This window comes from Tachyglossus aculeatus, assembly GCF_015852505.1.
Source record: "Tachyglossus aculeatus isolate mTacAcu1 chromosome 12 unlocalized genomic scaffold, mTacAcu1.pri SUPER_6_unloc_1, whole genome shotgun sequence".
Lineage (NCBI taxonomy): Eukaryota > Metazoa > Chordata > Mammalia > Monotremata > Tachyglossidae > Tachyglossus > Tachyglossus aculeatus.
In genome coordinates this window covers 10,938,597-10,966,356 of record NW_024044828.1, presented here as the reverse complement: position 1 = coordinate 10,966,356, position 27,760 = coordinate 10,938,597, and the positions used below count along the sequence as shown (strand labels likewise).

The following is a 27,760-nucleotide window of genomic DNA, read 5'->3' as shown; positions in this document are numbered from 1 at the left end:
ACATCTGGGAGGGGGGTGCACTCCGGGACCGTTTACCTTCAGCTTCGGTTCAAGGGGGAGGGAGACTGTCGAAGCCGCCTCGAAAATGTGCTGGGCAGAGTCTCTAGGCCAATGCCCCCGGGGCTGCCTCTCACCCCCTCATCGGCCTGCCCCTCCTCCCCACCCCCTCGGCGGTGTGCGGTGGATGAGCTCTCTGAGAACTCGGATTTTGAACATTTGGAAGCAATTAAGATTGCACTCGATTGGCTCGAGGAATGAGGGGTCTCCTTTCATGTGATGAAAGGGAAAGCCACTTGGGTCTCTGGAAAACGACAAAAGAAGTTAACGTGAATTGTGCATGCCCTTATATACGCCCCTATGGAAGGGTAAGGTAACAGCTACATCCTCTTCGGGGGTCCTAGCTCACTCTGGGAGCCGGAGGAGGGGCACCCGTGCACTGACTGGGTGGGGAAGACGGAAGAAATCTGCACAGGGATAGTGTCTGCCAACTCTATCATCCTATTGCGCCCTCACCTGCGCTCAGTACAGTGTTCTGCGTAAAGTATGCACTCAGGGAATGCTACTGTTTGATTGATTGGGACTCGCTACAACGAGGCTCGGTTTTCCCTGGGTTTTCCTCTCCTCGTCGCCTCTGACCTTGTTTTCTACCTAACTTATCTACAAGACCCGAGGAATGTTGTTTCAGACTCCACCCTAAGTCAAACTGGATGGGATAAAATACTCATCCTGCAGTGACCACATTCCTTTCCATCACAAACCAGCCTGACAAAATGTGTTTGCTTTTTCACGAAGAGCAGATGTAGACGAGTATCAACTCTGAGCAACTCCTGCACTATTTAACACGTCCTCTAACACTCCCAGTTCAGGGGATACTTCGATCCCAGTCCCCTCCACTTCTTTCGCTGATCGTCCAACCTCAACCACAGCACCGAAAATAAAATTTGCTTCCCAAAATAACCCCCAAGTCGTTTTCGTTGAAGCTTTCCTCTAGACTGTAACTCCCTGTGGGCAGGGAATGTGTCCGCTAACTTAATCAACCGTGTTTATTGAGTGCCTACTGTGTGCAGAGCACTGTAGTAAGCGCTTGGGAGAGTACAGTATAACAGAATCAGGAGACACATTCCCTACCCACAATGAGCTTACAGTTCAGACAGACATTAATATAAATAAACTGTGGATGTGTACATAAGGGTGGTGAGTAAAGGAAGCAAATCAGGGCGACGCAGAAGGGAGTTGAAGAAGTGGAAATGAGGGCTTAGAGAAGGCCTCGTGGAGATGTGCAGTCGGTAAGGCTTTGAAGGTGGGGTATTTGTCTGTTGTATTGTACTTTCCCAAGCGCTTAGTTCAGTGCTCTGCACATAGTAAGTGCTCCACTTAACACCATGGAATGATTTCATAAGCAACTCTGATGACTGGGTTATTGTCAGCTTCAGTCTGTTCCATTCCCACAACCCACGGGGAGCACAGGCCCCCTAATCTGCCCTTCTGATATACTACAAAAATTTCTCCATGAAACCAATCGAAACTAAAGCCCAACTCCTCCCACCGCAAACCGGCTGGATGTTTACAGGTAGCCCCCCTGGGCCGACCCCAACCCCAAAGAGGACGCGCCGCCAACAAAAGCTGGGCTTTCACCTTCCTCCTTCCACCTTGTCAGAAAGCCAGTCTCGGAAAAATCTTAGTCATCCAACTTCTGACTCAAGCACCGGCCTCCGGAATCTTGAAGTTGTTTAGTGGTTGTACCCCCCCACCCCCACCCCCACTGGCTCATTTAGAGGTGTGGGGTGTGAGGGGGAGGAGTTGAGGAAGGTGTGGGTGGTGATGGAGTGAGGGGAGGCAGGCCAGAGCCTGGGCTGGGGAGTTTGGCCCTCAGCTTGTCTCACGCCCAACTCACCCAGGCCAGATAAAAGTCCGGATGCTTGTCACAGCTGCCGCCTCTCATTCCCCGCCCAGCAGGGCTGCACAGTTACGCTGTGTCCCAATGGCAGCCACGTGGTTTGGCTCACCCGACCACAGGGGCTGGACCCTGGCCGGCGGCGGGTGGCCTAGCGGCCGGAGGAAAAGCATGTCTGTCCCCAGAAGGCACGGGGTAGGGGAGGCCACAGAGAGAAGCAGCCCTCCGTTTCTGTGACCTAGGGATTTGCTTGGTCTCCAAAAGCCCTCTCTCCAACTTCAAACACCCCTGGAGAGAAAGCAGTGCCTGTGGTACTCCATAGCCATTTTCCCTTTCCCTCCCTGCCCCCACCTTGCAAAGCAAAACAAAACCCCTGGGCTCTGTCTCTAAGTGCTCCCTGCTGCTGCCTGGTGTGGAGAGCTGCCCTGCCTCCAGCCAGCACAAACAAAACCATCTGGTCTCCACTGAGGGTCTGGCCCTGGATCGACTCCCGCCACCCCCCCACCCCCTGCTCCTGCTCCCCACGTGCGTATGCTAGGGGCTTAATCTCCCTGGCTCACCCTAGTGCCGCTTCAGGCCGGCCGCTGGACCGTCGATGGCTTTTGGGCCCCTTCCCTGGAATTCAAACTCAAGGATCCAACACACTCCTGTGACCTGTGCCCCCACCCCCAGGTTTGCGGGGGAGCCAGGAGAGAGTCCGGCAGCAGCAACTTTAAAGCTTCCGCTGTGAGCCCTAGCTGGCGTCACCAGGCCGAGGGGACAGAGGCCAAGATGGTGGCCTGAAGGGGAACAGTATGGCAGAGTGACTGGAGAGGATGGAGGCTCTGAAGGTCCTCTCTCATCTTCCACACCACCTGGTCTAGAATGAGCCCCTGGACTCCCATCCTCCATCCAAGTATGACACAGGGTTTGGAGAGCAAGGCCCGGTCACTGTGGGGCAAGTAGGAGGGACCATCTCTATATGTTGCCAACTTGTACTTCCCAAGCACTTAGTACAGTGCTCTGCACACATTAAGCGCTCAATAAATACGATTGAATGAATGAATGAACTAGATGGGTGGGCACACACAGAAATTCAGGAATTTCTGAGAACCCCTGATAAAATTGGACAAGCCCATCTGCTAATCTTAGCATTAGGTCTTTCCTCTGCCCTGAGATATTTCCACCAAGTATAACTGTGTATATCCATCCCAGACCTACCCAGATTGCTGGTTTGTCCAGACTGGTTTGGTTTTGGCATTCAGATGTGTTGCTCTGTTTGATGATGCTAGATATTGCTTTAGACTGTAAATTCCTTGAGGTCAAGAGACCATGTTTTCCAACTCCTTTATACTCTCCCAGGTGCCTGTACTGTGCACATAGCAGGTGATCAATACATAGAGTAGGTGACCTGTAGACTGTAAGCTTATTGTGGGCAGGGAATGCATCTGTTATATTGTACACTCCCAAGCACTTAGTACAGTGCTCTGCACACAGGAAATGCTCAATGAGTACCATTGATTGATTTGACCTTCACCAATCAGCACGGATATATGAGGTGGCAGGGTATTCTTAGTTTAAAATATTGGTAACTTTTAGAACTAAGAATGGTAGCAGAAAAAGCCTGTGAGGGATGCCTAATCTTCTCAAAATCCTTGTCTTTAATTTCTAGGAACTGAGACCATTTGTGCTCACTTAGTACTACTGATTGATTGATTTGCAGATTCTGACAAGGTAGGATAGATTCTAGGTCATGTTATGCTTTGGTAAGGAATCACCTGTTAATAAATATCCTGTTCATTTCAAGGTGCTAAGATATGAAGCATTACAAATGAAAAACCACAACAACTAAATCTGTACATTGGGGATTAAGACTGGGAGCCCATGTGGGACCTGGACCGTGTCCTAACTGATTAGCTTGTATCTACCTCAGCACTGAGCACAGTGCTTGGCACATGGTAAGCACTTAACGACCATTTATAAAAAGAGCTCCTCTTTTAAGATGAGCTTGCTTTCTTTTGCCAAGTATAAGGAAAGTTCTAATGAAATAAATACTCTGGCTCCTAAGTACAGGATGGGGTGAGGGGCCATGGAATAAGATTAGGGATGGAGGGTCTCTGCTAGTAACAGAAAAAAAAAAAAAACAGGACTGCACAGGAGATGTGGCATCTGACCAAGAATTAAGACAGGGAAAAGCAATCCAGGTGAATGACAATTGAGGAAATCCAATCAGGCAAAAGCAAACAGTTGAGAAAACACAAGTTGAAGGTTGGGTGTGCAGAATTGAAGAGCACAAGATTTAGGAAAGAATGAAATGAAAAATGTTTCAATGGAAGAAGAGTCGTTCTGAGGACATGACAACACTAATTTAAACCTCTGTGGTTAACCTTTCCCTACGTGAAACTTGGGGGCTCCCCCGACCTTGTTATCTTTAGCCTTCAGGTTTACAAAGCTACAGTTTTTGAGTCAAGCAGGGAATGATTTCAAAGATGAGAATCTGTGGAGCTGCAAGGGAGTGAGAAAGGGAGGTCAAGTTATTCCTAAAGGTGCAAAATGGGTAGGAAAATATCTTCATAATCTTTCACCGAAAAATATACCGGCAAGGATCAAGCCACCTTTAACTGGCATTAATACAACTGAAACAGATCACTTAAGTAAAACAAGTGGTGCTCTGTCTATTAACCCTCGGCTTGCCTGCCTCTGAACAAAATACTGAGAGGCGGGAGCTTGTGGTGCTTGAAAATTTACCCAACTCAAAATCAAACAGAAATGCTACAATTCAGTAAATATCTTTGCATTGGAGTCCTGTTTTACATCCCAAATTTAACCAGAAGGATTTCTTTTTTAAAAAAAATACTATTGTTGCATGCTCTTATTTTAAAGGGAAACCTGCATTTCATGGTAAAGCTGGAATACGACGTCTCCAGTTTGGTTATTTCACAGAAAGCCGGAAGTAGGCTCTCCTGAACTCTGCAGGCATAGTATATTGTTTAGATCCATGGCAGCCCATTGCTAAAAGACCTGAGCCGCATGGTATTCCGAGAGAGGAGGCAGGCACAGCCTCCACTTTCAGATGACTAAATGCCCCAGAATGAAAACTCTTGGAGGTGATATCACCAAACCCCTATTTCCAATCTCACAGAGGGCTGGAATGTCATCTGATAAAATACACATAGCTTCATCCTTCCTACGGGAGAGATTTGTATTGTTCTGTGTAGGGGTGGATGGCAAGACCACAGCGTGAGAGACGGTCTTTTTGGCACTCTCTCCCTCCCCCCATCCCCCCAAAACTCTAGGGGAATGGACCAGGAAGACGGGAGGATAGATGACCTTTGCAGAAAAGGGGATTAGGGGAGAAGAGCAGGGGAAATTGCAAGGGGAACAGTTTGGGGAATCGAATCACACAGGAAAGTGGGAAGAGGTGGGGGTCCCCATTGTCAACTGTATTATTTATGGAGTGTCTGTTTGCAAAGCACTTCACTAGAAAATGGAGGAAAGGTAAAAGGCCAGGACTCCCTTCTCCGCCGCTAAATTCATGACTATTTCTATAATCTCCTTAAATAACAGGGTTAGGTGCTCTGCTTACTCCATAGTGGGTTGAAATTTTACAGAGACGACTGGGGTGTTCCCACGCCCCTCCCCCTTGCTGCTTCTCTGGCTGAGAAAATTACTTAACCTGATCCAAGGAAACAGTCTTCAGTCACTTTCCTCCTGCCACGCCACCCCCCCCCCCCGCAACCGTCCTCTCTGGAAGAGCAGGCTACCCTGGAAGTTGGTTTGGTTTCACTGAAAGTGAGGAGGAGTCTCCTATGCCAGTCCCAATGCTATCTGACCCGATGCCAAGCACTTGGTCTCTTATTACCTCCAATTTGCCACCTGTAAATAAGGATAGCAACCCCTATCACAAGATAAGAACTATAAAATGCTTGGAGATCTTCAGATGAGAGCCTCAAGAGGAACACACCTGATCATTATTCTCGGTGCTAGGATGCTAAATGCTAAAGCATTTTCGGTGCCTTCTTTGGCTCAATCAAACACGAGGAGCTAATGAGAGGCTCTACAATAAGCCCTCCTTTTGGTAAACAAGGTGTTTACTCCAAGGACCTAAGTAAAATAATATGCTGCCTGATGACATGCCTTTCATCTGAACATCTTCCGATGGTCAAGAACAAGTTTACTGATTGAGCACCAAACTGCTTAGAGAAGCAGCGTGGCTCAGTGGAAAGAGCATGGGCTTTGGAGTCAGAGGTCATGGGTTCAAATCCTGGCTCCGCCAATTGTCAGCTGTGTGACTTTGGGCAAGTCACTTCTCTGAGCCTCAGTTACCTCATCTGCAAAATGGGGATTAAGACTGTGAGCCCTACCGTGGGACAACCCGATCACCTTGTAACCTCTCCAGTGCTTAGAACAGTGCTTTGCACATCGTAAGTGCTTAATAAATACCATCATTATTACCCCCAACTTCACCACTCCGAGGTGAGGTAGGGTCACAGATTTTTCTCCTTGCTCTACGGTTGGGGTAAATCAAGCCCTGAGAATTTGTCACCTGCCCAAGGCCACCTAGCAAGGCAGTGGTGGAACCAGGACGGGGACACCCGATTAGCCTAACAGCTGACTATACTCCTAGTCCACCCGTTTCTCTGAATTAGCAGGAATGACTCTGTCTCATTTATGGGTGTGGTTACCTTACAAATGACAGGATTTTATAACTGGGGAACAAAGTGGTTTAAAAATAGACGATGAAAATATGATTCTTTCTACTTGAGGGTTGTCGTCCTTTTTCATTTTAAATGAGAAGGTTGGAAGTTCAGGAGTTATCTGGGGTGACTGCTTCCTGTAAGCCTCTAGCACCCCGATAAAGATCATGATACTGCACCTAGCCCAGTCATTCAAGGTTCCCAGGAAAACAGTGATGCTCCCTTAAGGGCTGTAGATGGAGAGAGCTCCTTCCAGCTCCTCTCCTTTTCCCTCTGAAACCGGCATCCCGGTAATGGTTCTACTGGTGGCAGAACTGTGTCTGCAGATGCCAGACATCCCACTCCCATGTGCCCCTGGACATGCCCCATGTGGGCACCGTGCATCCTTACAGATATGCCCAGTGCACTGGAGGTGGGGAGGAGGGAGAGTTCCCCTGTCCTTTCTATGGAGGTGTCCCCCTACACCCTGGGACCTGCTCACTCTCCTGTGCACAGAGATGGACTCAGCAATACCAGGAGGAGGAAAATATTAGCTCCTGTGAGTCACTCCCAAAGGCATATTTCACATGTTAAAATCATCCATCACTGTTCAGTCCCCTTCTGGGAGCTGATAAATTTCTACCAACTCATTATTTGAGAATGAGTCCAAGAAGAGGTAGGATAATGGCCGCTCTAAGGTATATCAGGACTGAGTCACAGAAACAGCCTCACCAGTTCTGTCCAACAGCCTGGACATTCGGCTCTTCGATAAACAAGGGAACAGTACGGATGACAGGGGATGCTGTTGCGTGAAGTAGAAATATCCTGAGGACACACACAAAATAACCACACGGGCCTGGAATAGCCGAAACAAATTTGAAGATTCAAGACCTGCAGAGGGAAGCTGGATATCATCTTGGCTGCTATAGAGCTTGGGCAGAGTTGAGTAAAACCTCTTAAGGAACTAAGGATTCATTATACACTGGCCTCCCTTCCAGAGTTCTGTCTCATAATCAGGAGATGTTTATCTAAACAGATGATTAAACTATTCTTGGCTACTGTCCACACGGTTATTAGTTGCAAAGATCAGCCTCATCTGAGAAATAAACATTATAATAATAAGGATGTTGAGCTTGTTTCTCTGCCTTCCTCCCCCTCCTTTCTCCCTGTGAAGGGAGGACAGGTTTTCCACAGTTAGTGGAGAGGGAGCAGTGTGGCACAGCAAAAAGATCACAAACCTGGGAGTCAGAGGACCTGGGTTCTAATTCTGGTTCTGCCATTTGCCTGATGTGTGACTTTACACAAGTCACTTCACTTCTCTGTAACTCAGTTTCCTTATCTGATGATGCTCTATTATTAGATTTGATTTGGAAGAGCTCAGCAGCACGGCTTTTCTCCCAAGCCCCCCTGAGACCATGGAGGGGACCCAGCTAGGGGTGGTGGAGTGAGGGAGAGATGTTGTTGAAGACTGTTTTTCTGATTTCTCTGTGGTGCCTGGTTAATCTCTCTGCCTTCCCATGTACAACTCTGCCTGCACCTCTCTGCCCCCTCAGGAGGCTGAGAGAACCAGAATGCTGCCACAGCTGTGCAATTTGTTTAAGAGGCGTGTGATCGGCTTGTGAAGTTGTCTGGGTGTCCTATCAATCTTCCCAATCCCGAAGCTACATGGCACTGACCCTCCCTCCCCCAGCCATATGATGCAAACTGAGGTCACCCTCAGGGCCATCCCGCGGTCCAATCCCCACAGTCATACGACAACCCAGACACATCCAAGGCCTGAGAAGACTCATGGTATCTGTGAGACGCTCCAGGACCCTGGAGGAAATGTTTAATTCCAGAGGCAGGATAGAGGTGGAGGAATGGGGGCAGGGAGGGGCAGAGAAGAGAATTTACAAATACTTCTATTATGCTTTTCTCTTATTTTCACAGTTTCACTCAGCCAAGTCGGACCCAGAGGCAAACTGTCATGAAACCAGAGCCAGGATGTAGCTTCTTCTGCAGTGAAATAGAAATGGAGGGAAATAGCTTCCCACTTGTCATCTTGGAGCGGAAATTGTACTGCAACTGGTCAGGAACAGTGGCTAGATAAGGAGTACACTGAATTATGCTTTGCCAAGTGCTTGGTACAGTGCATTGCACACGGTAAGCACTTTATAAGCACCACTGATTGACTGGGTAGAAATTCCAGGAACACCTCTTGAGGGACTGCACTAACAGCAGCATTGCCTCCCTACAAAAAGGAAGCTTTCCGGAAATGGCTTGGTTTAGATTAGAGCAGTCAGCGTCCCCAAATGGACACTTGGCTGAAATGGACTGGGATGTGGGAGATTCTTGGTACGGGGGTTCCAATTCAGATTTGCAGTGGGCTTTGGGGGAATCTAGGACCTTGCACTACCCTTCAGTGTCTGAACATGGGACTGGAAATGATGACATCCCATAGGGCCGGGCAAAGAAAAGCCAATAAAAAGAGCCTTGGGGTGAGCAGTCTTGGACATAAAGTGGTGCATGTTAATGTTAATGACCGGGATTGTGGCACATACTCCCACCCTGTTGGTTTGTGAGATGAAATATGACAAATGTGGGCGTACTGTGCGAGTGGGAGAACAGAAGATACACTCCTTTCCCAGACTCCCATTAGATCTAGGCCAGCACCGACTCCATCGAAACACATCTAACACAGGGGCCTTGACCACATTCGCATATGGCTCGCTGGGTCTCCACCTGAGCGGCTAAAATAATGAGAAGCAGCATGGCCTAGTGGATAGAGCATGGGCCTGGGATTCAGAAGGATCTGGGTTCTAATCACTGCTCCCCCAGTTGTCTCCTGGGTGACCTTGGGCAGTTCACTTAACCTTTCTGTCCCTCAGGGACCTCACCTGTAAAATGGGGGATTAAGACTGTGAGTTCCATGTGGGACATGGACTGTGACCAACCTGATTAGGTTGGTCCAGCGCTTAGTTCAGTGCCTGACACATAGTAAGCACTTAACAAATACCTTTAAATAAATGTGATGGTACATTAAACCCAAGAAGAGCACTAGATGACATGGTGTTGGACTGGCTGAGGCAGGGGCTAAACTGGGAAAGTGTTCCAGAAAACGACTTGGCCCTGGGTGGCGGCGGTCTGGGCGACATGCAGGAACGTTCTGACCAACTTCAGCTTTTGGGGTGATCCACTGGGCCCAGACCACAGCGGGGCATTCTGGAATAAGGATACCAGGTAGCATGCCTAATAGAGGCATTTAACCATTACCCATTTAGCCAATTCTCCAGTAACGTGGGTGTTGAGTTGATGACGAATCCAGTGGTCAAGAAAATTAGCACCATTCTGCATGCACACAACCATCTCTCTCAACATCACCATCCCACTGTGTACACACAGATACACGCTGCCGGAAGAATTCCCCACCAGCACTCTGTCCAGGCCACGAAGCAAAGTCCCAGGCTGTGGGAGAATCGACTGTACCGAGTCAGCAAGATCTTGGCTTTTAAGCTGAGCCTACAATTCGGGTTGGGATGGGGGACACAAACTCTGCAACCAGTACCTTTTCTTTTCAAAATGGTATTTGTTAAGCACTTACTAGGTGCCAAGTACTGTACTAAGCGCTGGGGTACATACAAGCTAAACAGGTTGGACACAGGTCCCACATGGGGCTCAAAGTCTTAATCCCCATTTAACACAGAGAAGTGAAGTGACTTGCCCAAAGTCACACAGCAGAGAGGTGGCGAAGTTGGGATTAGAACCATGTCATTCTGAGTCCCAGGCCTGTGCTCTATCCACTAGGTGATGCTGCTTCTCTTGGTCTTGGCCGCTGCTTAGAGACAATGGGGTGGAGTGAGGTCTGACTGGAGTTTGGCAGAGACCCACCTGGGCCTCATCCCACTCAGCTGGTCCCCTCCCTTTAAGAGACTCCCTCTACCATGTCTCAAATGCGAGAGTGGCGATTAGCAGTGGCCTCCCTCATTCCCTCCCCTGTCAGCCGCTTCCTGCTACTTCCCCCGCACTGGCCTTGTCAACCAGACAGTTCTGCCTGGTCCCATGCTCGTTAATTCAGCTCACCGGTACTCAACCCATGGGAACTCATTAACCCTGTGGATCGACCGGCTGATTTAGGTGGAGGAAAAGACTCCCACGGATCCCTTCATTCCAATTCCATCCGAGATTTCCCAACTCCCAGACAGGTCCCAGATTCACGATCCAGGGAGATCCTGCCAGCAAATACTTTAAGAAAAACTAGAATAAGTCCCATGATTCCAAGTAGAGGGCTGGGGATGTATTTGGAAGGGTTACTTTTCATGGTTTGAGACCAACAAAGTCACAGTAGGTGCTCAATAAATACTACTGATTAAGAAGAATCAGCTTGAACTCGAATTTTCAGGTTTAAACCCCCTGAATTGGATACTGCTTTTGCCCCGACACTGGCCTAAATTCCTGTATTACCCATTTCGGAGTTGACCCAAAAGTCCCCACCCCCTCTCTAATGACTCTGGTCCCAATATGCAAATATCTTAATCCCTGGAAGAAACTATGCACTTTCTCCAATGTCTGGGTTGTATGCCGTGCAAGGAAAACAATGTCTAATTTCTCATCTCCTCCAGACAGACCTACTAATGGAACCAAGATGTTCCTGAAGCCTAGTCCCTGATCTATTAGGCAGTGCATGGCTCAAAATGGATTTGGTTAATTCAACGACAGATGCACAGAGCCCCCAACCCCGTGACCCCTTTAGTGGAGGGCATCATTTTTTATCCATCAAAACCCTTTTAGCTTCCTTCGCTTTAGGCTTCATTAGAAGAGGGGGGAGAAGAAGGGAGAGAGGGAGGAAGGGAGAGGTACTCAAAATGCCCCAGGGGAAACAAGTCCTCAAATTTTCCTAAGTGATTTTTATTTCCTCTTTTTCTGGGAATCCCCAGGATATAGGGTTGTGTGAACCTTGGCTTGGCACAGAAACATTTCATTTTGACACGTGGTAAATCCAAAAACTGTCAAGGAAAACATAAACGCTTTTCTTTTTTCTCCTCCCTCTCCAAGCTTCCTTTCTCCCCTTCGTATTATCTTGGAGGGGAACGTCCTCCCGCCTCACATCCGCCAAACTAGCCAACTTCGCCCCTTTCAAAACCCTACTTAAAGTTCACCTCCTCTAGGAGGCCTTCCCAGACTAAGCCCCCCTTTCCTCTGCTCCTCCTCCCCTCCCCATCGCCCTGACTCCCTCCCTCTGCTCTACCTACTCCGCGCCCCACAGCAGTTGTGTATATATGTACATATTTATTATTCTATTTATTTTATTAATGATTTATATATGTCTATAATTCTATTTATTTATACTGATGCTATTGATGCCTGTCTACTTGTTTTGTTTTGTTGTCTGTCCACCCCCCCTAGACTGTGAGCCCATTGTTGGGTAGGGATCATCTATTTGTTGCCAAATTGTACTTTCCAAGCACTTAGTACAGTGATCTGCACACAGTAAGCACTCAATAAATACTACTGACTGATTGATTGATTGGTGGCCCAAAGACAGAGATGCGTCAGGGGATAAGGGTCTCTAAGCTTGGTTCTACAACTGATAAGCTCTGTGACCTGGGGTAAGTGAATTCACCTCTCTGTGCTTTGGTTTCCTCATTAAAGCAAATGGTGGGGTCTTCTACTTAACTACCTCATCTGGCTTTTGCATGGGGGAATTAGTGTCACAAAGCCTTCTTCCCCTACCTGTAATTTATTTTAGTGTCTGCTAGCTTTAAGCTCTTTTGGGGCAAGGAATCGTGTCTACCAATTTGCACTGTACTCCCCCAAGCGTTTAGTACAGCGCTCTACTCACAGTAAGTGCTCAATAAATACTACTGATGATGATGACTAAGCCCTTGGGGATCTTTGAAAATAGATCCTTTAGTGATCTACATTCTTGTAGCCCTCCCTGCTGAGAGGGAAAAGGTTCAAAATATCTCTAATCTTTCTAGAAAATGATTCAAGAAATCTGACAAATTCCCCAGTAAGAACCGCCACGCAAAAATGGAGGCTGATGGACCCAAAAATCCTGACTGTGCTGGCAGCTTCTCCATTAATACGTGCATATATGCACAGACTGCCATTATAAGTTTCTCCCTGTTGTGTGGCACAAGCACCACCCCAGAACAATATCTATGGGATGCAACTAAATAAATAAATGAGTGAAAGTTGCAAGAAGACTAGTCAATTTGCTCAACCTTTATGAAAGAGGACTGCCCTGGGAATAATTGCCTGACATCAGGTGGCTTGTCAGCAGCTTTAACTTGGCTGGTGCTTTCTGAAACTGCCCATGCTGCTGACAGCTCGGGCCAGAAGCCCCGCTCTCTCACAAGGTTGACTGCCCGGAATGGACAGAAACTGGGGGCCAGGTGGCCAGCGGTACATGCCCCTGTTATCCCATGGAGCTGGGGCAGGACCAGATGTTGGTGACTCGCTCCAGAGCCATGAAGCCAGAGCCTCTCTTAAGCCAGGCTTCTGTTGTGCAGACAATTAAGGTTGTACTGAGCTCTGGAATTCAGGCTGGGGCTGGTCATGCAGGAGAGACCAATGGATCTGCTCCTGCACAAAGTCAAGTGACTTGCCCAAGGTCACACAGCAGACAAGTGTCAGAGCCAGGTTTAGAACCCAGGCCCTTCTCACTCCCAGACCCATACTCTTTCCACTAGGCCTTGCTGCTTCTCAGTGGCATGAAAGGGCTGGGTGGAGGTTATCTACTGACCTACAAAGCCTCTTTGTAGCTTGAGCCCCTGGTACCTGGTGGGAAGAGAGGGGATTTCTGCTCTAGCCCTTCTCCATCTTCCAAGGGGTTGGGTCGGACTGAGGCACGATACCAGGGGTCATAGATTCTGGGGCCTCTGACGTGGTGTGTGTGTCGGGGGTCTGGCTATTTGGGGTCCAGTTGACCCAGCTTTGTGCCTGCTGGCAACTGGAGCCAATGACTCATGATTCTGGGGTGAGGATCTCCTTTAACCTCTGTGTCCCAGTCCCCAGAACATCCTCTGGGACCACCCGTGCTGCCACATGGTTCAGCACAGGATGGCTGCCAAGGACCCCTCTAACCAGAAGTGAGGCTGGTTCCCCTGGCAAGCCCCAATTCCTAGGCTGCCCCAGCCTGGCCTCTGGTTGTGCTTTTGCAAAATCAAAGGGGTCCAGGCTAATTGGGTCCTTCTAGTGGTCTGGTCTGGCAATAGTCTCTCTTCACTGTCTAATCACAGCTTGCCCCTTGGGTTCCTCATTTTCCCCTAGCCAAAAGGACAAAGCTTTTCTTGTGGGAGGCCAACTTTGAATTCTTATCATTTCTGTCCTTCTTACATGGCTGCTAAACAAATCCAGGCCACTAAATAACAACAGAATTTTTGGGTACGCATCCCCCCACCTCAACCCACTCTACCCTCCCTGTGAATGCTGCTCCCCAATATGCCTCTCCTCAGTTTGCCACATTCAATAGTCCGACTTCCCTTCCCAAATAAGTCCAGTATTCTCTGCCTCTGAAAGTAACTGTTCAACATCTCCCTTTCAACCAATTCCTTCCAATTCCTACAGTGCCCCTCAATCTCAGCAACATGGCAGTCCATTTCAGTTGGGCCAGAAGCATGATGGTAGTTCTGTTGAAACCTAATAAAGACCTGACTCTAGCTGCAGAGGCTGGTGAGAAATTTGGTTGGTGACTGGTTTATAACATCACTGTTTAGGTTTCTGCCCTAGCAGACCCTGAAGAGTCAAAGGCATACACACACACACACACTCTCTCTCTCTCTCTCTCTCTCCTCTGCCCTCCCAGGCCACAACTTGTACACACACACACACACACACACTCTCTCTCTCTCTCTCTCTCTCTCTCTCTCTCTTTCCCTCCCTCCTCCCTCCCTCCCTCCCTCCCGCAGGCCACAACTTGTTTTTTTGAGACTGGAGCTGTTTCCAGTCCTACACTGAGCCCCAATGGCCCATCGCCCTGTGCATCAAACAAAAATTCTTTGCCACTGGCTTTAAAATACTCAGTCACCTTGCCTCCTCCTACCTCACCTTGCTACTCTCTTACTACAACCCAGCCCACACACTTTATTCCTCTAATTCCAACCTACTCATTGTACCCCGATCTCATCTCACTGCTGACCTCTCACCCATTCCCTACCCCTGGCCTGAATGCCCTACCTCCTTATATCAGACAATTACTCTCCCCACCTTCAAAGACTTCTTGAAGGCACAGTTCCTTCAAGAGGCCTTTCCTGACAGCTTTCATTCCCCATTCCCTTGTGCATCACACTTACGTTTTCTCCCTTTATTCGCCACTCCTTCCCACCCAACCTGGCTCAGCCCCACAGTACTTATGTACATATCCATAATGTATTTATTTATATTACTGTCTGTCTCCTCTCTAGTCTGTAAGCTCGTTGTGGGCAAGGAATGTGTCTGTTATATTGTTGTGCTGTACTCTCCCAAGTGCTTAGTACAGCTCCCTGCACACAGTGAGAACTGAATAAAAATGATTGATTGTCTCTGACCCTAGTGCTCAAACAGGAGTGTGCTTTCCTTCATTCCTTCTTGGTACTGAGAGTGGGGGGAATTCCAAACACCCAGTTGAAGCAGCCCCCCAAAAGCCTCTCAAATGCTGATAGATACTGAGCCCAGTAAACCAATACTAAGTAATCAGGAAAACGTTGGATTGAAACATCTTTGGATGGGACACATTCATCCTAGCTAGGACTCATTTTCTCTCCTCCTTGTTTGCTGTTTTAATTCGGAAGCTTCACATGACCAGCCTCCTCCATCGCTCTCTCAAACCTCTCTGGGTACAGTGCCTCCACACTGCCTATCTGCCCTGGCTTTCTCCAAAAAAAAGCAGCCAAATGGGTGCCAGAGCCAGAAAATAAAGGCATGTATCAAGACCTCCCAATCCAAGGATAGGTGGCTAATGGGACCTTGTGGTCAAGGCAAGCTGGGAAGACGCCACTCTGAAAGATTTGTGACTCCCCAAAACTGTTGTCTTTTTTCAAAGATAAATGACAGCTGCACATAAGGACTGACTCTGCTCCCGGGGTAACGGAAACCAGCCTTCCTCAGAGCTAGCTGGGAGTCAGTTGGGACCAGAGTTCATTGCTGGGCTGGCCAGCCGGGAGTTTATAGTAGCATGTTATAAATACCAAATGTTGTTGAGTTTGACCCCCGCTAACCAAACAATCAACACAGCTATTTATCCGGCCCTTCCAAGCCTTGAGTGTGTTCGTGTGTGTAGCAGTCTGGAGAAGGGCAGTGTCTGAGGCGGCTAGAAAAGATACTGTCCCAGGATGGACTGTCACAACCAGATAGTGGGGATCCAGGAACTGTTCCAGGGAGATAGCAAGGGGATCCCCAGGGTGCACTAGGTGGAAAAAGATCTTGGGGTGGGGGGGCTTGATCAAGCAATAAACCAGGCAGTGGTGTCTAAATATGCAGGTGGAGTCTTAGAGGGTGATGCACTTTCAATCAGTTAATCAATCATATATATTGAGCACCTACTGAGTGCAGACATTGAACTACATGCTTGGGAGAGTACAAGAGAACAGAGTTGGTATAGATGTTCCATGCTCACAATGAGGTTACAGTCTAGCTTTCGCTTCTTGCTGAATCGTTGTGTTTTTCCCTGTCCAGACTGGGCCGCTTTCCATCCTTCTCCCCCTGCTGCAACTGTCCCTCCCCCATGCTCACTTCTTGAGTTTTTTTTTAAATGTATTTGTTAACCTCTTACTCTGTGCTAAACATTGTTCTAAGCATTGGGGTAGAAACAATTTAATCAGATTGGACATAGTCCCTGTACCACATGGGACTCACATTCAAAGTAGGAGAAAGAAAAGATATAAATCCTTATTTCATATCTGAGGAAACTGAGGCACAGAGAAATTATTTATTTGTATTGATGCCTGTCTCCCCCCCGTAGACTGTTAGCGCATTGTGGTCAGGGAATGTGTCTGTTTATTGTTTTAGTGTTCTTTCCCAAGCGCTTTTAGAGTGCTCTGCCCAGAATAAGTGCTCAGTAAATACGATTGAATAAATGAATGAATGAAGTGATTGGCTCAAGGCCCCACAGTAGGTAAGTGGTAGAGCCAGGATAAGAACCTAGGCTACCTGACTTTTCATACTAGAGAGCAGCTGTAGTAGAACTGGAAAGACCAGGCTGGAAATTTAGAGTTGGTCCCAAAATAGATGGGAAATCTGGGTAGGGATAAGAACTTACAACAGTGCTTGACACATAGAAAGAGCTTAATAAATACCATAAAAAAAGAAAACCCAGCCATGCTGCTACCTGCAGGTGGGAACTGCAGAATGGAAGAGGGTTCACCCTCCGAGCTGAGAGTCAGAAGCTGCTGCGGACTTTCCTTCTAGCTCTGCCATGGCTCATTCATTCAACTTCGGAGTGATCTGAAGGTGGTGGGGATGGTCTTTGATCAAAACCCCGTGAATGAGCAGAGGCAGTGAAATGGTAAGAGTCCTAAGCATCACAGACCAGTTATAGGGCAGACTGGTTTCCATCCAGGGCACTGGCGGGGGGTGAGGGAGGCGGGGGGGAGGGGGACTCCACTGCTGTGAGGGACTCCAATGCTGACAGTCCTGGGGAGGCCCCTCCCTACATGTGCCACCAACAAGAAGATCAGCCACAGATTAGGAGCTGACAACCCTGAGCCCTCCAGAGATAGTCCCCAGATCATCTGTACTCAGTTACACCTAGTGAATAATTCAACAGGGGGAATTCCGCCGGGAATTCTCTCACAGTACAATGGAATATTTCCCGTAACCATATTCCTCCTCTTTGTGACTCCGTTCGTGCAATTCAAACATCCCCCCATTCCCCGGTTGTGACCTGTGTGGCATCGATTTCCATAGCAGATCCCCCTGCTTCTAAAAGGCTTTCAGGAATCCCCACAGGCAGATTTGCCTCCTAGAGAAAGGATACAAGAACTGCCTAACAGGAACAACTCAGCCTCCCAGCTAATATGGTTCCTGTCTCTAGAGTCTGAAAGGGGCACAAAATGCTCATAAATGCACTAATTGTACAATGATGGGAACATTAGAGCCCACCTAATTGCACATCTAAATAAATAAGTAAATGCTGATTTCTAAATAAATAACAAGGAATCACTTTGCCTGTCTCTCAAGGGAGAGATTTCATCTCGGGCTAAGATGGTGACCAAGCAACGTCCACAACGCAGGGATCTGTAGGCCCTGTCAACATGATTTCTGATAATAATAATAATAATAATAATAATGGCATTTGTTAAGCGCTTACTACGTGCAAAGCACTGTTCTAAGCACTGGGGGGGATACAAGGTGATCAGGTTGTCCCACGTGGGGCTCACAGTCTTAATCCCCATTTTACAGATGAGGTAACTGAGGCTACGAGAAGTGTAGTGACTTGCCCAAGGTCACACAGCAGACATGTGGTGGAGCTGGGATTCGAACCCATGACCTCTGACTCCAAAGCCCATGCTCTTTGCACTGAGCCACGCTGCTTCCCAATGTATTCATGGCCAAGGGTCTTCGGAGGCCATTTGGAGACCCTCAAAGACCCTGAAATCTTCCTGTAGCCTAGGGGCTGGGTGCTACATGACAGCAAAGAGGGCAATTCAACTGGGACGGCATCAAGAAAGCATGTCCCCAGTCATCCAAAATGATGTCGTGCTTTTGGACTTCCTTGAATCTGGCATATTGTTGTCAATGGCAGGCCTGTCATCAGATTTGGGAAAAGGAAACTGAAACAAGATGGCAGCTTGCATCACCGTTTCTAAATATAGTCCTTTGTGTTGCTATGAGCTGAAATCCTTATCTTCTATACACCATCTCTTGGTGATTCCCCAGGCCTCGGGGCTTAAGAAGTAATGACTGGCCTAAAGGACAGGAAGTCCTCTCAGTAGGCTAAATACTCTTCATTTCCCTTCAACTCAAGCCCCACTCGAAGGGAGAAACCAGGCAAGGATCTCCTGCCGTGATTACTGAATTTTCATGCAGTAATAATTATGGTAATAATTATGGTATTTATTAAGTGCTTAACATGTGCCAAGCACTGCTCTAAGCACTGGGACAGATACAAGGTAATCAGGTTGTCCCATCTGGGGCTCACAGTCTTAATCCCCATTTTACAGATGAGGTAACTGAGGCTCAGAGAAGTGAAGTGGCTTGCCCAAAATCACACAGCGGACAAATGGTGGAGCCGGGATTAGAACCCATGTCCTCTGACCTCTAAGCCCGTGCTCTTTCCACTAAGCCACAGTGATCTTGAGAACAGAAAGGGGAAAATGACCAAATTTGAGCAGTCTTTCCATTCTAAAGTTACAGACACCAGGGCCTTCAGTCAACTAGAGGCAAATTGCATTGTTGGTCTTGCTAAAAGTGAGCATAATGCTTCTGGGTGTTCGGTTCCACCAGTCAAGGGGCCAAAGACCAGACCTATTAGGGGTTTCTGGGGGGTTTTTTATGATATTTGTTAAGGGCTTACTATGTGCCAGGCACTGTACTAAGCTCAGGAGTAGATACAAGATAGGTTGACACAGTCACTGTTCCAAAGGGGGCTCATAGTCTTAATACCCAATTTGCAGACGAGGTAACTGAGGCAAAGAAGCTTGCCCAAGGTCACATAGCAGACAAATGACAGAGCCAAGATTAGAACCTTCTCCCTTCTGTGGCATCTCTGCACTTGGATCTGTGACCAGAGAAGCAGCGTGGCTCAGTGGAAAGAGCACGGGCTTTGGAGTCAGAGGTCATGGGTTCGAATCCCGGCTCCACCACCTGTCTGCTGTGTGACCTTGGGCAAGTCACTTAACTTCTCTGAGCCTCAGTTACCTCATCTGTAAAATGAGGATTAAGACTGTGAGCCCCACATGGGACAGCCTGATCACCTTGTATCCCCCCAGCGCTTAGAACAGTGCTTTGCACATAGTAAGCGCTTAACAAATGCCATCATTTGATATTCACCCCACCTTCAACCCTACAGCACTTATGTACTTAAATTATCTATTACGAATTATTTATTTCAATGACTCTCTCCCCCTCAGACTGCAAACTTGCTGTGGGCAGGGAATATGTCCAACTCTGTTGTATATTTGTACATATCTATTCTATTTATTTTATTTTGTTAGTATGTTTGGTTTTGTTCTCTGTCTCCCCCTTTTAGACTGTGAGCCCACTGTTGGGTAGGGACTGTCTCTATATGTTGCCAATTTGTACTTCCCAAGCACTTAGTACAGTGCTCTGCACATAGTAAGCGCTCAATAAATACGATTGATGATGATGATGATGATGATGATGATATTCCCAAGCGCTTAGTACAGTGCTCTGCATATAGTAAGCACTGATTGATTGTGCAGGGGCAGGGGAGTGGGGAGGGGACTCTGTAGCTTCTCCCACTCCCAGACGTTCACGGCCCCCTGAGGCCCTCCTGTCCACATGGCAGAATTCCCTCCCCACTGGCCCTTCTTGGCCTGGCATGGTTCTTCAGCACTTTTCTGTTTGGCCCAGCGATGGGGGGCCAGCTGGCTCTGGCACAAGAAGATGCACTGTTTATTCTACTTCGGAGTTGTAGACCTTTGAGTCTTCTCCCCTACCCTACCAGCTGGACAAAGGGCAGCAAGTAGGAGAAACTCAGCACAGGACCCTCTCCTGGTCTGGCCCTCAGCATCCAAGCAGCCAAGCTCCCTGCTGAGTCCCATCCTTGGCAGCAAACTCCACTCACTCTTAAGAGCGGGTCCTGACACTTGCGTCTCCATCTATTTGTGGGCCAGATGGAAACACTTGAGTAGATTCCCTTCAGCTGAAGCTTGGCCACCACAGCCGTGTTAACTGTTCACTCGAGCTGCCCAAAATGCCCAGAGCCTAAGCCGCCGTTAGCTCCTCAAAGGGGATGTGAGTGGCCCCAGCTGGCCAGCAGAGACCCACTTGCTTCTACTCTGGTGGTGGCTCAAGTTCAAGTGCTCTCTGCTCTTGTGGCACCTTTCTGGGCTGTCGCCAAGGTAACTCAGTTGGAAGTTTCTGGAGACGCCTCTGCTCCCGGGCCACCCCCACCCAGGGGAGCAAGACGGACTGCCCTGCACAGCCATTACTGAATTGGGCTTAGCTATGGGAATCCCCTGCTGCTGTTTCCATCTGGGCTACTTCCCGGAAGGCTGAGTCTCCAGTTTTGTCCCTGTAAGGTCTGGTTCTACCCCCGTCCATCCCGGGTTTCGTGGGGTTCCCTGGCATCATGAGCCTCACTTGTCTACTCACTGGTGTGACCTGTGACCATCCGGGACAGAACAAGCTAGCTGACGGGCTGAGGCAACATTTGGGTCTGAACTTCATGCAGGACCTGGTCATGGACTTTCCCTGACTAGCCTGGTTTTGGGCATTCCTGGACTGAAGATCATGGTGGGGATGGGGGATGCTAGATGACAGGGAATGCTGATCCAGGGATGCCCCAGGCCACGGGGAAGGCAAACACTGGGAGTGCAAATAATTTGTATGAGCATTAGGTGCCTCTCTTTCCCTTCTGGTAACAGCTCCTTTTCAGTTTAAGAAAGAGTAGCAGTGTGGCCTAGTGGATAGGGCATGGGCCTGGAATTAAAAAGGCTCTGGGTTCTAATCCCAGCTGCTCCACTTGTCTGCTGTGTGATCATGGGCAAGTCCCTTAATTTCTCTGTGCTTCAGTTACCTCACCTATAAAATGGAGATTAAGACTGTGACCCCTCTGTGGGACAGGGACTGTGTTCAACCTAATTATCTTGTATTCAATCGTATTTATTGAGCACTTACTGTGTGCAGAGCACTGTACTAAGCGGAGCTTAGTAGAGTACCTGGCATATAGAAAGTGTTCAACAAACACCATTTAAACAAAAAAAAAGAGGACATGTCCACACCAGGCAGAGAGAGACTCTGGCACTCAATGCTGCCTCAGCCCATCAGCTGGGTTGTTCTGTCCCAGATGGTCACAGGTCACACCATTGAGTCAGGGAGGAGCCAAGTGAGGCTCATGATGGCAGGGAACCCCACAAAAGCCTCAGTCTGTTGATGGTTGCTCTGCTTCCGGATCCCAGCCCAGCAAGGGTTTCCAAGCAGCTGTGGGCTAACTAACCAAACTCCTTTTCCTACGTGTTTGATGAAACCACGAGGAGAGAGAGCCCCTGATGACTTGGCCTCCCTCACAGAACATTGCCGCATCCAGCACTCACGAAGTCTCCCAGAGTTTCTGAAGAACCCCACTGGATTGACAATCCTGGGTGGCTTTCCCCTCGCTGAGGCTGAACTTTGATGGCAAATTAATTCTGGGACCTGGGAGGTCCCACAACAGGGAAACTGGGCCATCTTAAGTGCAAGAAAAACTAGCCCTGAGGACCTATCGACCCCCGGCCCACGTCATTCCCCGGGCCTGGAATGCCCTCCCTCTGCCAAGCTAGCTCTCTTCCTCCCTTCAAGGCCCTACTGAGAGCTCACCTCCTCCAGGAGGCCTTCCCAGACTGACCCCCTTCCTTCCTCTCCGCCTCGTCCCCCTCTCCATCCCCCTCATCTTACCTCCTTCTCTTCCCCACAGCACCTGTATATATGTATATATGTTTGTACATATTTATTACTCTATTTATTTATTTTACTTGTACATATCTATTCTACTTATTTTATTTTGTTAGTATGTTTGGTTTTGTTCTCTGTCTCCCCCTTTTAGACTGTGAGCCAACTGTTGGGTAGGGACTGTCTCTATGTGTTGCCAACTTGTACTTCCCATGCGCTTAGTACAGTGCTCTGCACACAGTAAGTGCTCAATAAATACAATTGATTGATTGATTGATTGACCTATCAACAGTGCAGGCTCAGGCCTCAGTCACAATGCTGCACTTCCAGTCCTCAGCTACAACACTGGACTTCCACACAGAGACTTCCAGTGGGAATGAGGAATCCAGAGGAGGGGGGGGGGGGGGAATTACAGCCCCTAACAGAAGATCCTTTGTGCTGCTAATCTCTGAACCTGGATGGGTCCCCTGAATTACAGCCAACCCATGAGTATTCCAGCAATGTTTATTCAGTTGAGAAGCAGTGTGGCGTAGGGGAAAGAGCTCAGGCCTGGCAGTCAGAGGGCCTGGATTCTAATTCAGCCTCCACCATTTACCGGCTGTGACCTTGGACAAGTCACTTAACTTCTCCGTGCTTCGGTTCCCTCATCTGCAAAAATAGGGATTTGATACCTCTTCTCTCTCCTATTTAGACTGTGAGCCCCATGTGGGACCTGATCATCTCGTATCCACCCCAGCACTTAGCACGTAGTAAGCACTTAACAAATATTACTATTAGTAGGTCTCTTGCTTCTCCTCGTCCTCTTCCCCCTCCCTTCCTTTGCCTAAGTTTGGGCCATTGCAACTCCAGTATAGTGGACTTTCTCATGTGTTAAGTCAAGCGCTTAGTACAGTGCTCTGCACAGAGTAAGCACTCAATAAATATGACTGAATGAATGAAAATGCTCCACACAAAATAAGCACTTAATAAAGACCATTGATGGATTGTTTGATTTACACTGTAAGCTAAGGCAGAGGTATCTCACACACACACACACACACACACACACACACACACACACACACCACAAAATAAAACAGAAGTAAGTTCATTTTGCTTTTAAGAACATTCTCAAGTGAAAAGTTGAAAGTTCTTGGCTAAAATTAGGATTCTGGATTCTGTTGCTTTTAGTGTCCCATTCGCCCCTTATAACCCGATTTCCTCTGAAAGTTGGGGTAAGCAAACACACATTTGCTACAGTAACTGGTGGTATTCAAAAGATTGAAAGGCCAAGAAAAGCATCAGTGGTGTGGGGGAGTGGGGGGAGGGTGGAGGAGGGGATGCTGTGTGTGTATGTTCCTGCCCATGCATTTGGGTGTGACAAAAAGAGATGGAAAGAAACACATAAAGAAATACAGATGGAGAAAGAAGCAGAGGCAGCATGAGACATATGGGCAGACACAGGAAGTCAAGTAACAGACACAGAGGGTGCGGGAAAATAATAATGAAACAACTAGCTTCTCTTTGGGAGTCTAAAACGGGACCTGGAGAGATTTCAAAGGCAATCACATAACGGTACTCATAGCTCCTAAACCCCTGAAGAGCTGAATTCCAGTGGAATTATTCCCTGGAGAGCAATTCATCCATTGCCTGCCCAGATTCCTTTCTTTGAATTCAACTGCTTTAGTGATGAACCAGACAAAAACTCCCCTCTCCTCTCCCTCTCCGTCAAGGTCAGTTTACCCTCTCCATTTAATAAAGAAGTTGGCAATGGTCAAATGCTAATTGGATAAACTTGAGATAAGCTCAGATAGGCAGTGTGGGTTACAATCTCACTCATGGATAAAGAAGTTTGGAAATGAACCCGGCATGACCTAATAGGTCAACATTGCCACCTCTCTTCGAAAGCAAGAATCATTTTGGTGTATTTTCACAGGAAATCGGCGGTTTGAACAGATTTCTTTCCTCCATATTTCCCAAATGTAAGCTTTCTCCTTAAATATGTATTGCTCCCTTTTGATTTTTCAATTTGTTTTGACTGGGCAATGGGTGCAAATTAAAAAAGGAAAAAGAGAAAATCCTAGAGCCATACCCGGCCACCTTCTTTACAAATACTTTTTCATAGATTGACAATTATTTTACACAGAGTTCCTTGCCCCAAAGACAGACAGCTGCTCTCTCCCAGCGGCAGTAAACCTTTGTCTCAGATTTCTGCTCCACGTTTTCAAATTTCTCCCCAGTTAGAGCCATATATTTTGAGCCCTTCAAGGGCCAGGGCTAATTTCCAGCTGCATGCACTTTTCCAGCGCTTAGTACAGTGCTCTGCACACAGTAAGGGCTTAATCAATACTATTACTGCTAATAAATGCTATTACTACTAAATTCACCCATCTCTCAAACTACATTTTCTCCTTTAGGCTTCTCCGCTTCCCCCTTCAAATTTCCAGTCTCATCCCTCTCTCCCAGCTTCCTTCCAAACTCCCAGTGGCAGTACTTTATGAAACAGTGGACACTTTGAGGTACGAAAGGTTAGAAGATTTAAGGTGGCCCACAGCCTTCCTGGTGTATGGCATCTGAACAGTCCAGCAGAGGGTAGGACAGATCATCAAAGTCCAGCCACTCAGAGCACCTTGCCACCTACTCTGTCAATCCATGCCTCAAATACAGGCTTCCTTCCAGGGGAACAGGGAGTGATTTGCTCAAGAAATCCTCAAGGAATTTTCTTAAATACCATACCTTGAATTTTCCTAAATGACTGGGCTCCAGATTTTTTTTTTAATTTGTTAAGCGCCTACTTTGGGTCAAACACTTTTAAGTTCTAGGGTAGGTACAAGTAATTAGGTCAAACTCAATCTCTGTCCTGTATGGGGTTCACAGTCCAAATAGAAGAAAGAACAGGTAACCACACTTTACAGTTGAGAAAACTGAGGCACAGAGAAGTTAAGTGACTTGACCAAGGTCACTCAGCAAACAATTGGCAGAGCCAGGATTAGAAGCCAGTCCTTTTGACTCCCAGGCCTGTATTCTCTTCACTAGGCCATGCTGCTTCTGAAAGGGGCTAAGAAGCCTTCTCACCTCCCCACAACCCCACTGTTTCCTCCATTTGTCCCGCAGGGTGAATGGAAAACGAACAATCCAAAGGCAGACACCCTTACCTTGCGGGGTTTCACTTTGTCATGGTAGTCGTACTGGAAGATGCCTTTGTAGCTGAGTCCTAACCACCAAGGAATTCCTTGCTTGTCCTAAAACATAAGAGAGTGGGGTTGATGATCTCGGGGCACAGAGAAGAGGAAGGGGGATTTTTCCAGCTCAGCATGTTAGTTCATTCATTAAGGATGGGAGTTATAGAGGGCTTTCTGTATGCTACGTACTATGCAGGGTGTCAGAGCCAATGCAGACAATGTGCCTGCCCAACAAAATGAACTTTCCATCCAAGGATCTGGTCAGAAGAAAGAATTTAAAGTGCTGAAAGTCAGGAATCTTCCGTAAAAGCTCCATGGCCTAGTCCTTACTTCTTGTGGGCTCCCATCGGATTTTTAAGCACTATGACCCAGCAGCAGACAAACTGACCAATCAAACCGGTTGTTTCAGGAAACTGAAATTTTAGATAACAGGACAACATGGGTTTGGACAGGCTCAGATGGACCTGGGCCTGGTTCTGGTCAGTTTGCCTGATGGTAGATACACGTTCATCGGGTTGGCCATAGTTCCTCTCCCTCATGGGGCACACAGTCTAAGTAGGAGCAGGAAGATTTAATCCCCATTTGGCGGATGAGGTAACTGAGGCAAAGAGAAATGGAGTGATCTGCCCATGGTAGCACAGCAGACAGGTGGAAGAGTGGAGATTAGGACCTAGGTCCTCTGACACCCAGGCCTGTGCTCGTTCCACAAGCCATGCGGCTTCTCACCTTGGCTTGTTTGGAGTATCAGAGTGAGCTAATTGGCCTTCTCCTCTGGTGAGCTGGAGACACTGGGAAAGACCCCATTTGCCCACCCCAAGGATGGGCCTTCCCAAGGCATGTGATTTTAAACTGATATTGGCTCAAAATGCCCTTTCCCTCTTCTTCCCCTACATGGAACTAGAGAAGTCTCTACAGCATTTATTGAGCACTTTCTCTGAGCAGAGTACCAGACTGTGTGCTTGGGAGAGTACAGAGAGTACGTAAATATAAATCCTGCCCTCAAGGAATTGACAATCTACTGTGGGTAGAGCACTGTACTATACACTTGAGTGAGTTCACTAGAGTTAGTAGACACAATCCCTGTCTTCAAGAAGACATGGTACTAAGTGCCTAGGGGTGAACAATAGAATTGGCAGACACGACCCCTGTCCTCATAAGGCTTACAAGCTGGCACCCACAAAACACATAAAATGGTGAAATTCGGGGGTCTTAATACATTTCATTACAGAAACTTGGATTCCCAAGACGCCAGTGAGAAGCAGCATGGCATAGTGGAGAGAGCACGGGCTTGAGAGTCAGAGGACCTGGGTTCTAATCCAGATTCTGCCCTTGCCTGCTTTGTGACCTTGGGCAAGTCACTTCTCTATGCCTCAGTTTCCTCATCTATAAAATGGGTATTCACTATCTATCCTCTGCCCTGCTTAGACTGTGAATCCCATGTGGGACAGGGACTGTTTTCAACCTGATTATCTTGTACCTACCCCAGTGCTAAGAACAGTGCTTGACAGTAAACACTCAATAAATTCCACTCATGATGATACCCAGTAAGGGCATAACAGATACCATAATTGTAATTATTAATTATTACAAGACTGTCCATCCAGTATACTCAAAAAACATGTGCTGTGGCTAGAATGCATTGAGGGAGTTGCCAGTCATTCTTCAAATGATATCGGGCTGTTTGGTCTCAGCAGGTCACGTTATCGAAGGACCTGCTTCGAGACCCTCTAGACTGTAAGCTCTTTGTGGGCAGGGAATGTGTCTGTTATATCATTATAGTGCACTCTCCCAAGTGCTTAATAAAGTGCTCTGCATACAATAAGCGCTTAATAAATATGATTGATTGGATCCACCCGCAGAGTCAAAATAGGCCAAAGCTACAGGTTGAGTTTTCCTCAATGCGAGATCTGTGAGAATGTGGCCCTTGAGCTACGGAAGAACCAGCTGGAACGAGTTGGGGTTTCAGAGGGTCAAAACCCCTTTTACCAATCTGGGATCCTGGGCATTGTGAAGCAAGAGGCAGCTGAAAAATGTTTTTTCGGAAGGCAGAAAGTGTATGCATTAAAAGCAGTATTTTGTTAAGCTCCCGGGCTGTCAGAGTTGCTTCCTACAGCCTTAATCAAGGTTTAGTATTCCAGCTGGCCTCCAGAAAGCACACCCTCAAGTTCTTTCCAACCAGCCCCCTTCTCTCAGAGGGACAGAGGAAGGCAGGCCAGCTTTCTCCCCTCCCTTTTAATGACGAGAATCTGAGGCTACATCCTTGACCATCAGTTGGGATCGGAACCCAGGGATTCCTGCTTTCTGGCCACTCGTCCCTCCTACTACTGATTTGGACTAATCCCAGAGTTTAAAGAAAAATGAGATCCAGTTTCATTTTCAGGAGGAATCTTCTGGATGGCAGAACTAAAATAGCCATTCCTTTAGGCGGGCAAATGGCAAAGCAAATTGCAAATAGGTTACGCTCTGACCGAATGCACAATTAAAATGGTGGTACCCGCTGGACCAGACAAGCCTCCGCTGGGCTGCTGCAGAGGTAGGAA

The 27,760-nt window shown here is 47.7% G+C and overlaps 1 protein-coding gene across 4 annotated transcripts in view; it reads right to left on the bottom strand.

Moving 5' to 3' along the window:
• Positions 1–27,760, bottom strand: part of FRMD4A (FERM domain containing 4A) — a 461,647-nt gene that overhangs the window by 52,041 nt on the left and 381,846 nt on the right. For all 4 annotated transcript variants that reach the window (XM_038740915.1, XM_038740917.1, XM_038740916.1 and 1 more), the window contains one exon: positions 25,194–25,280. In XM_038740915.1, the coding sequence (XP_038596843.1) occupies positions 25,194–25,280 (87 nt within the window). The remainder of the gene's footprint in view (positions 1–25,193; positions 25,281–27,760) is intronic.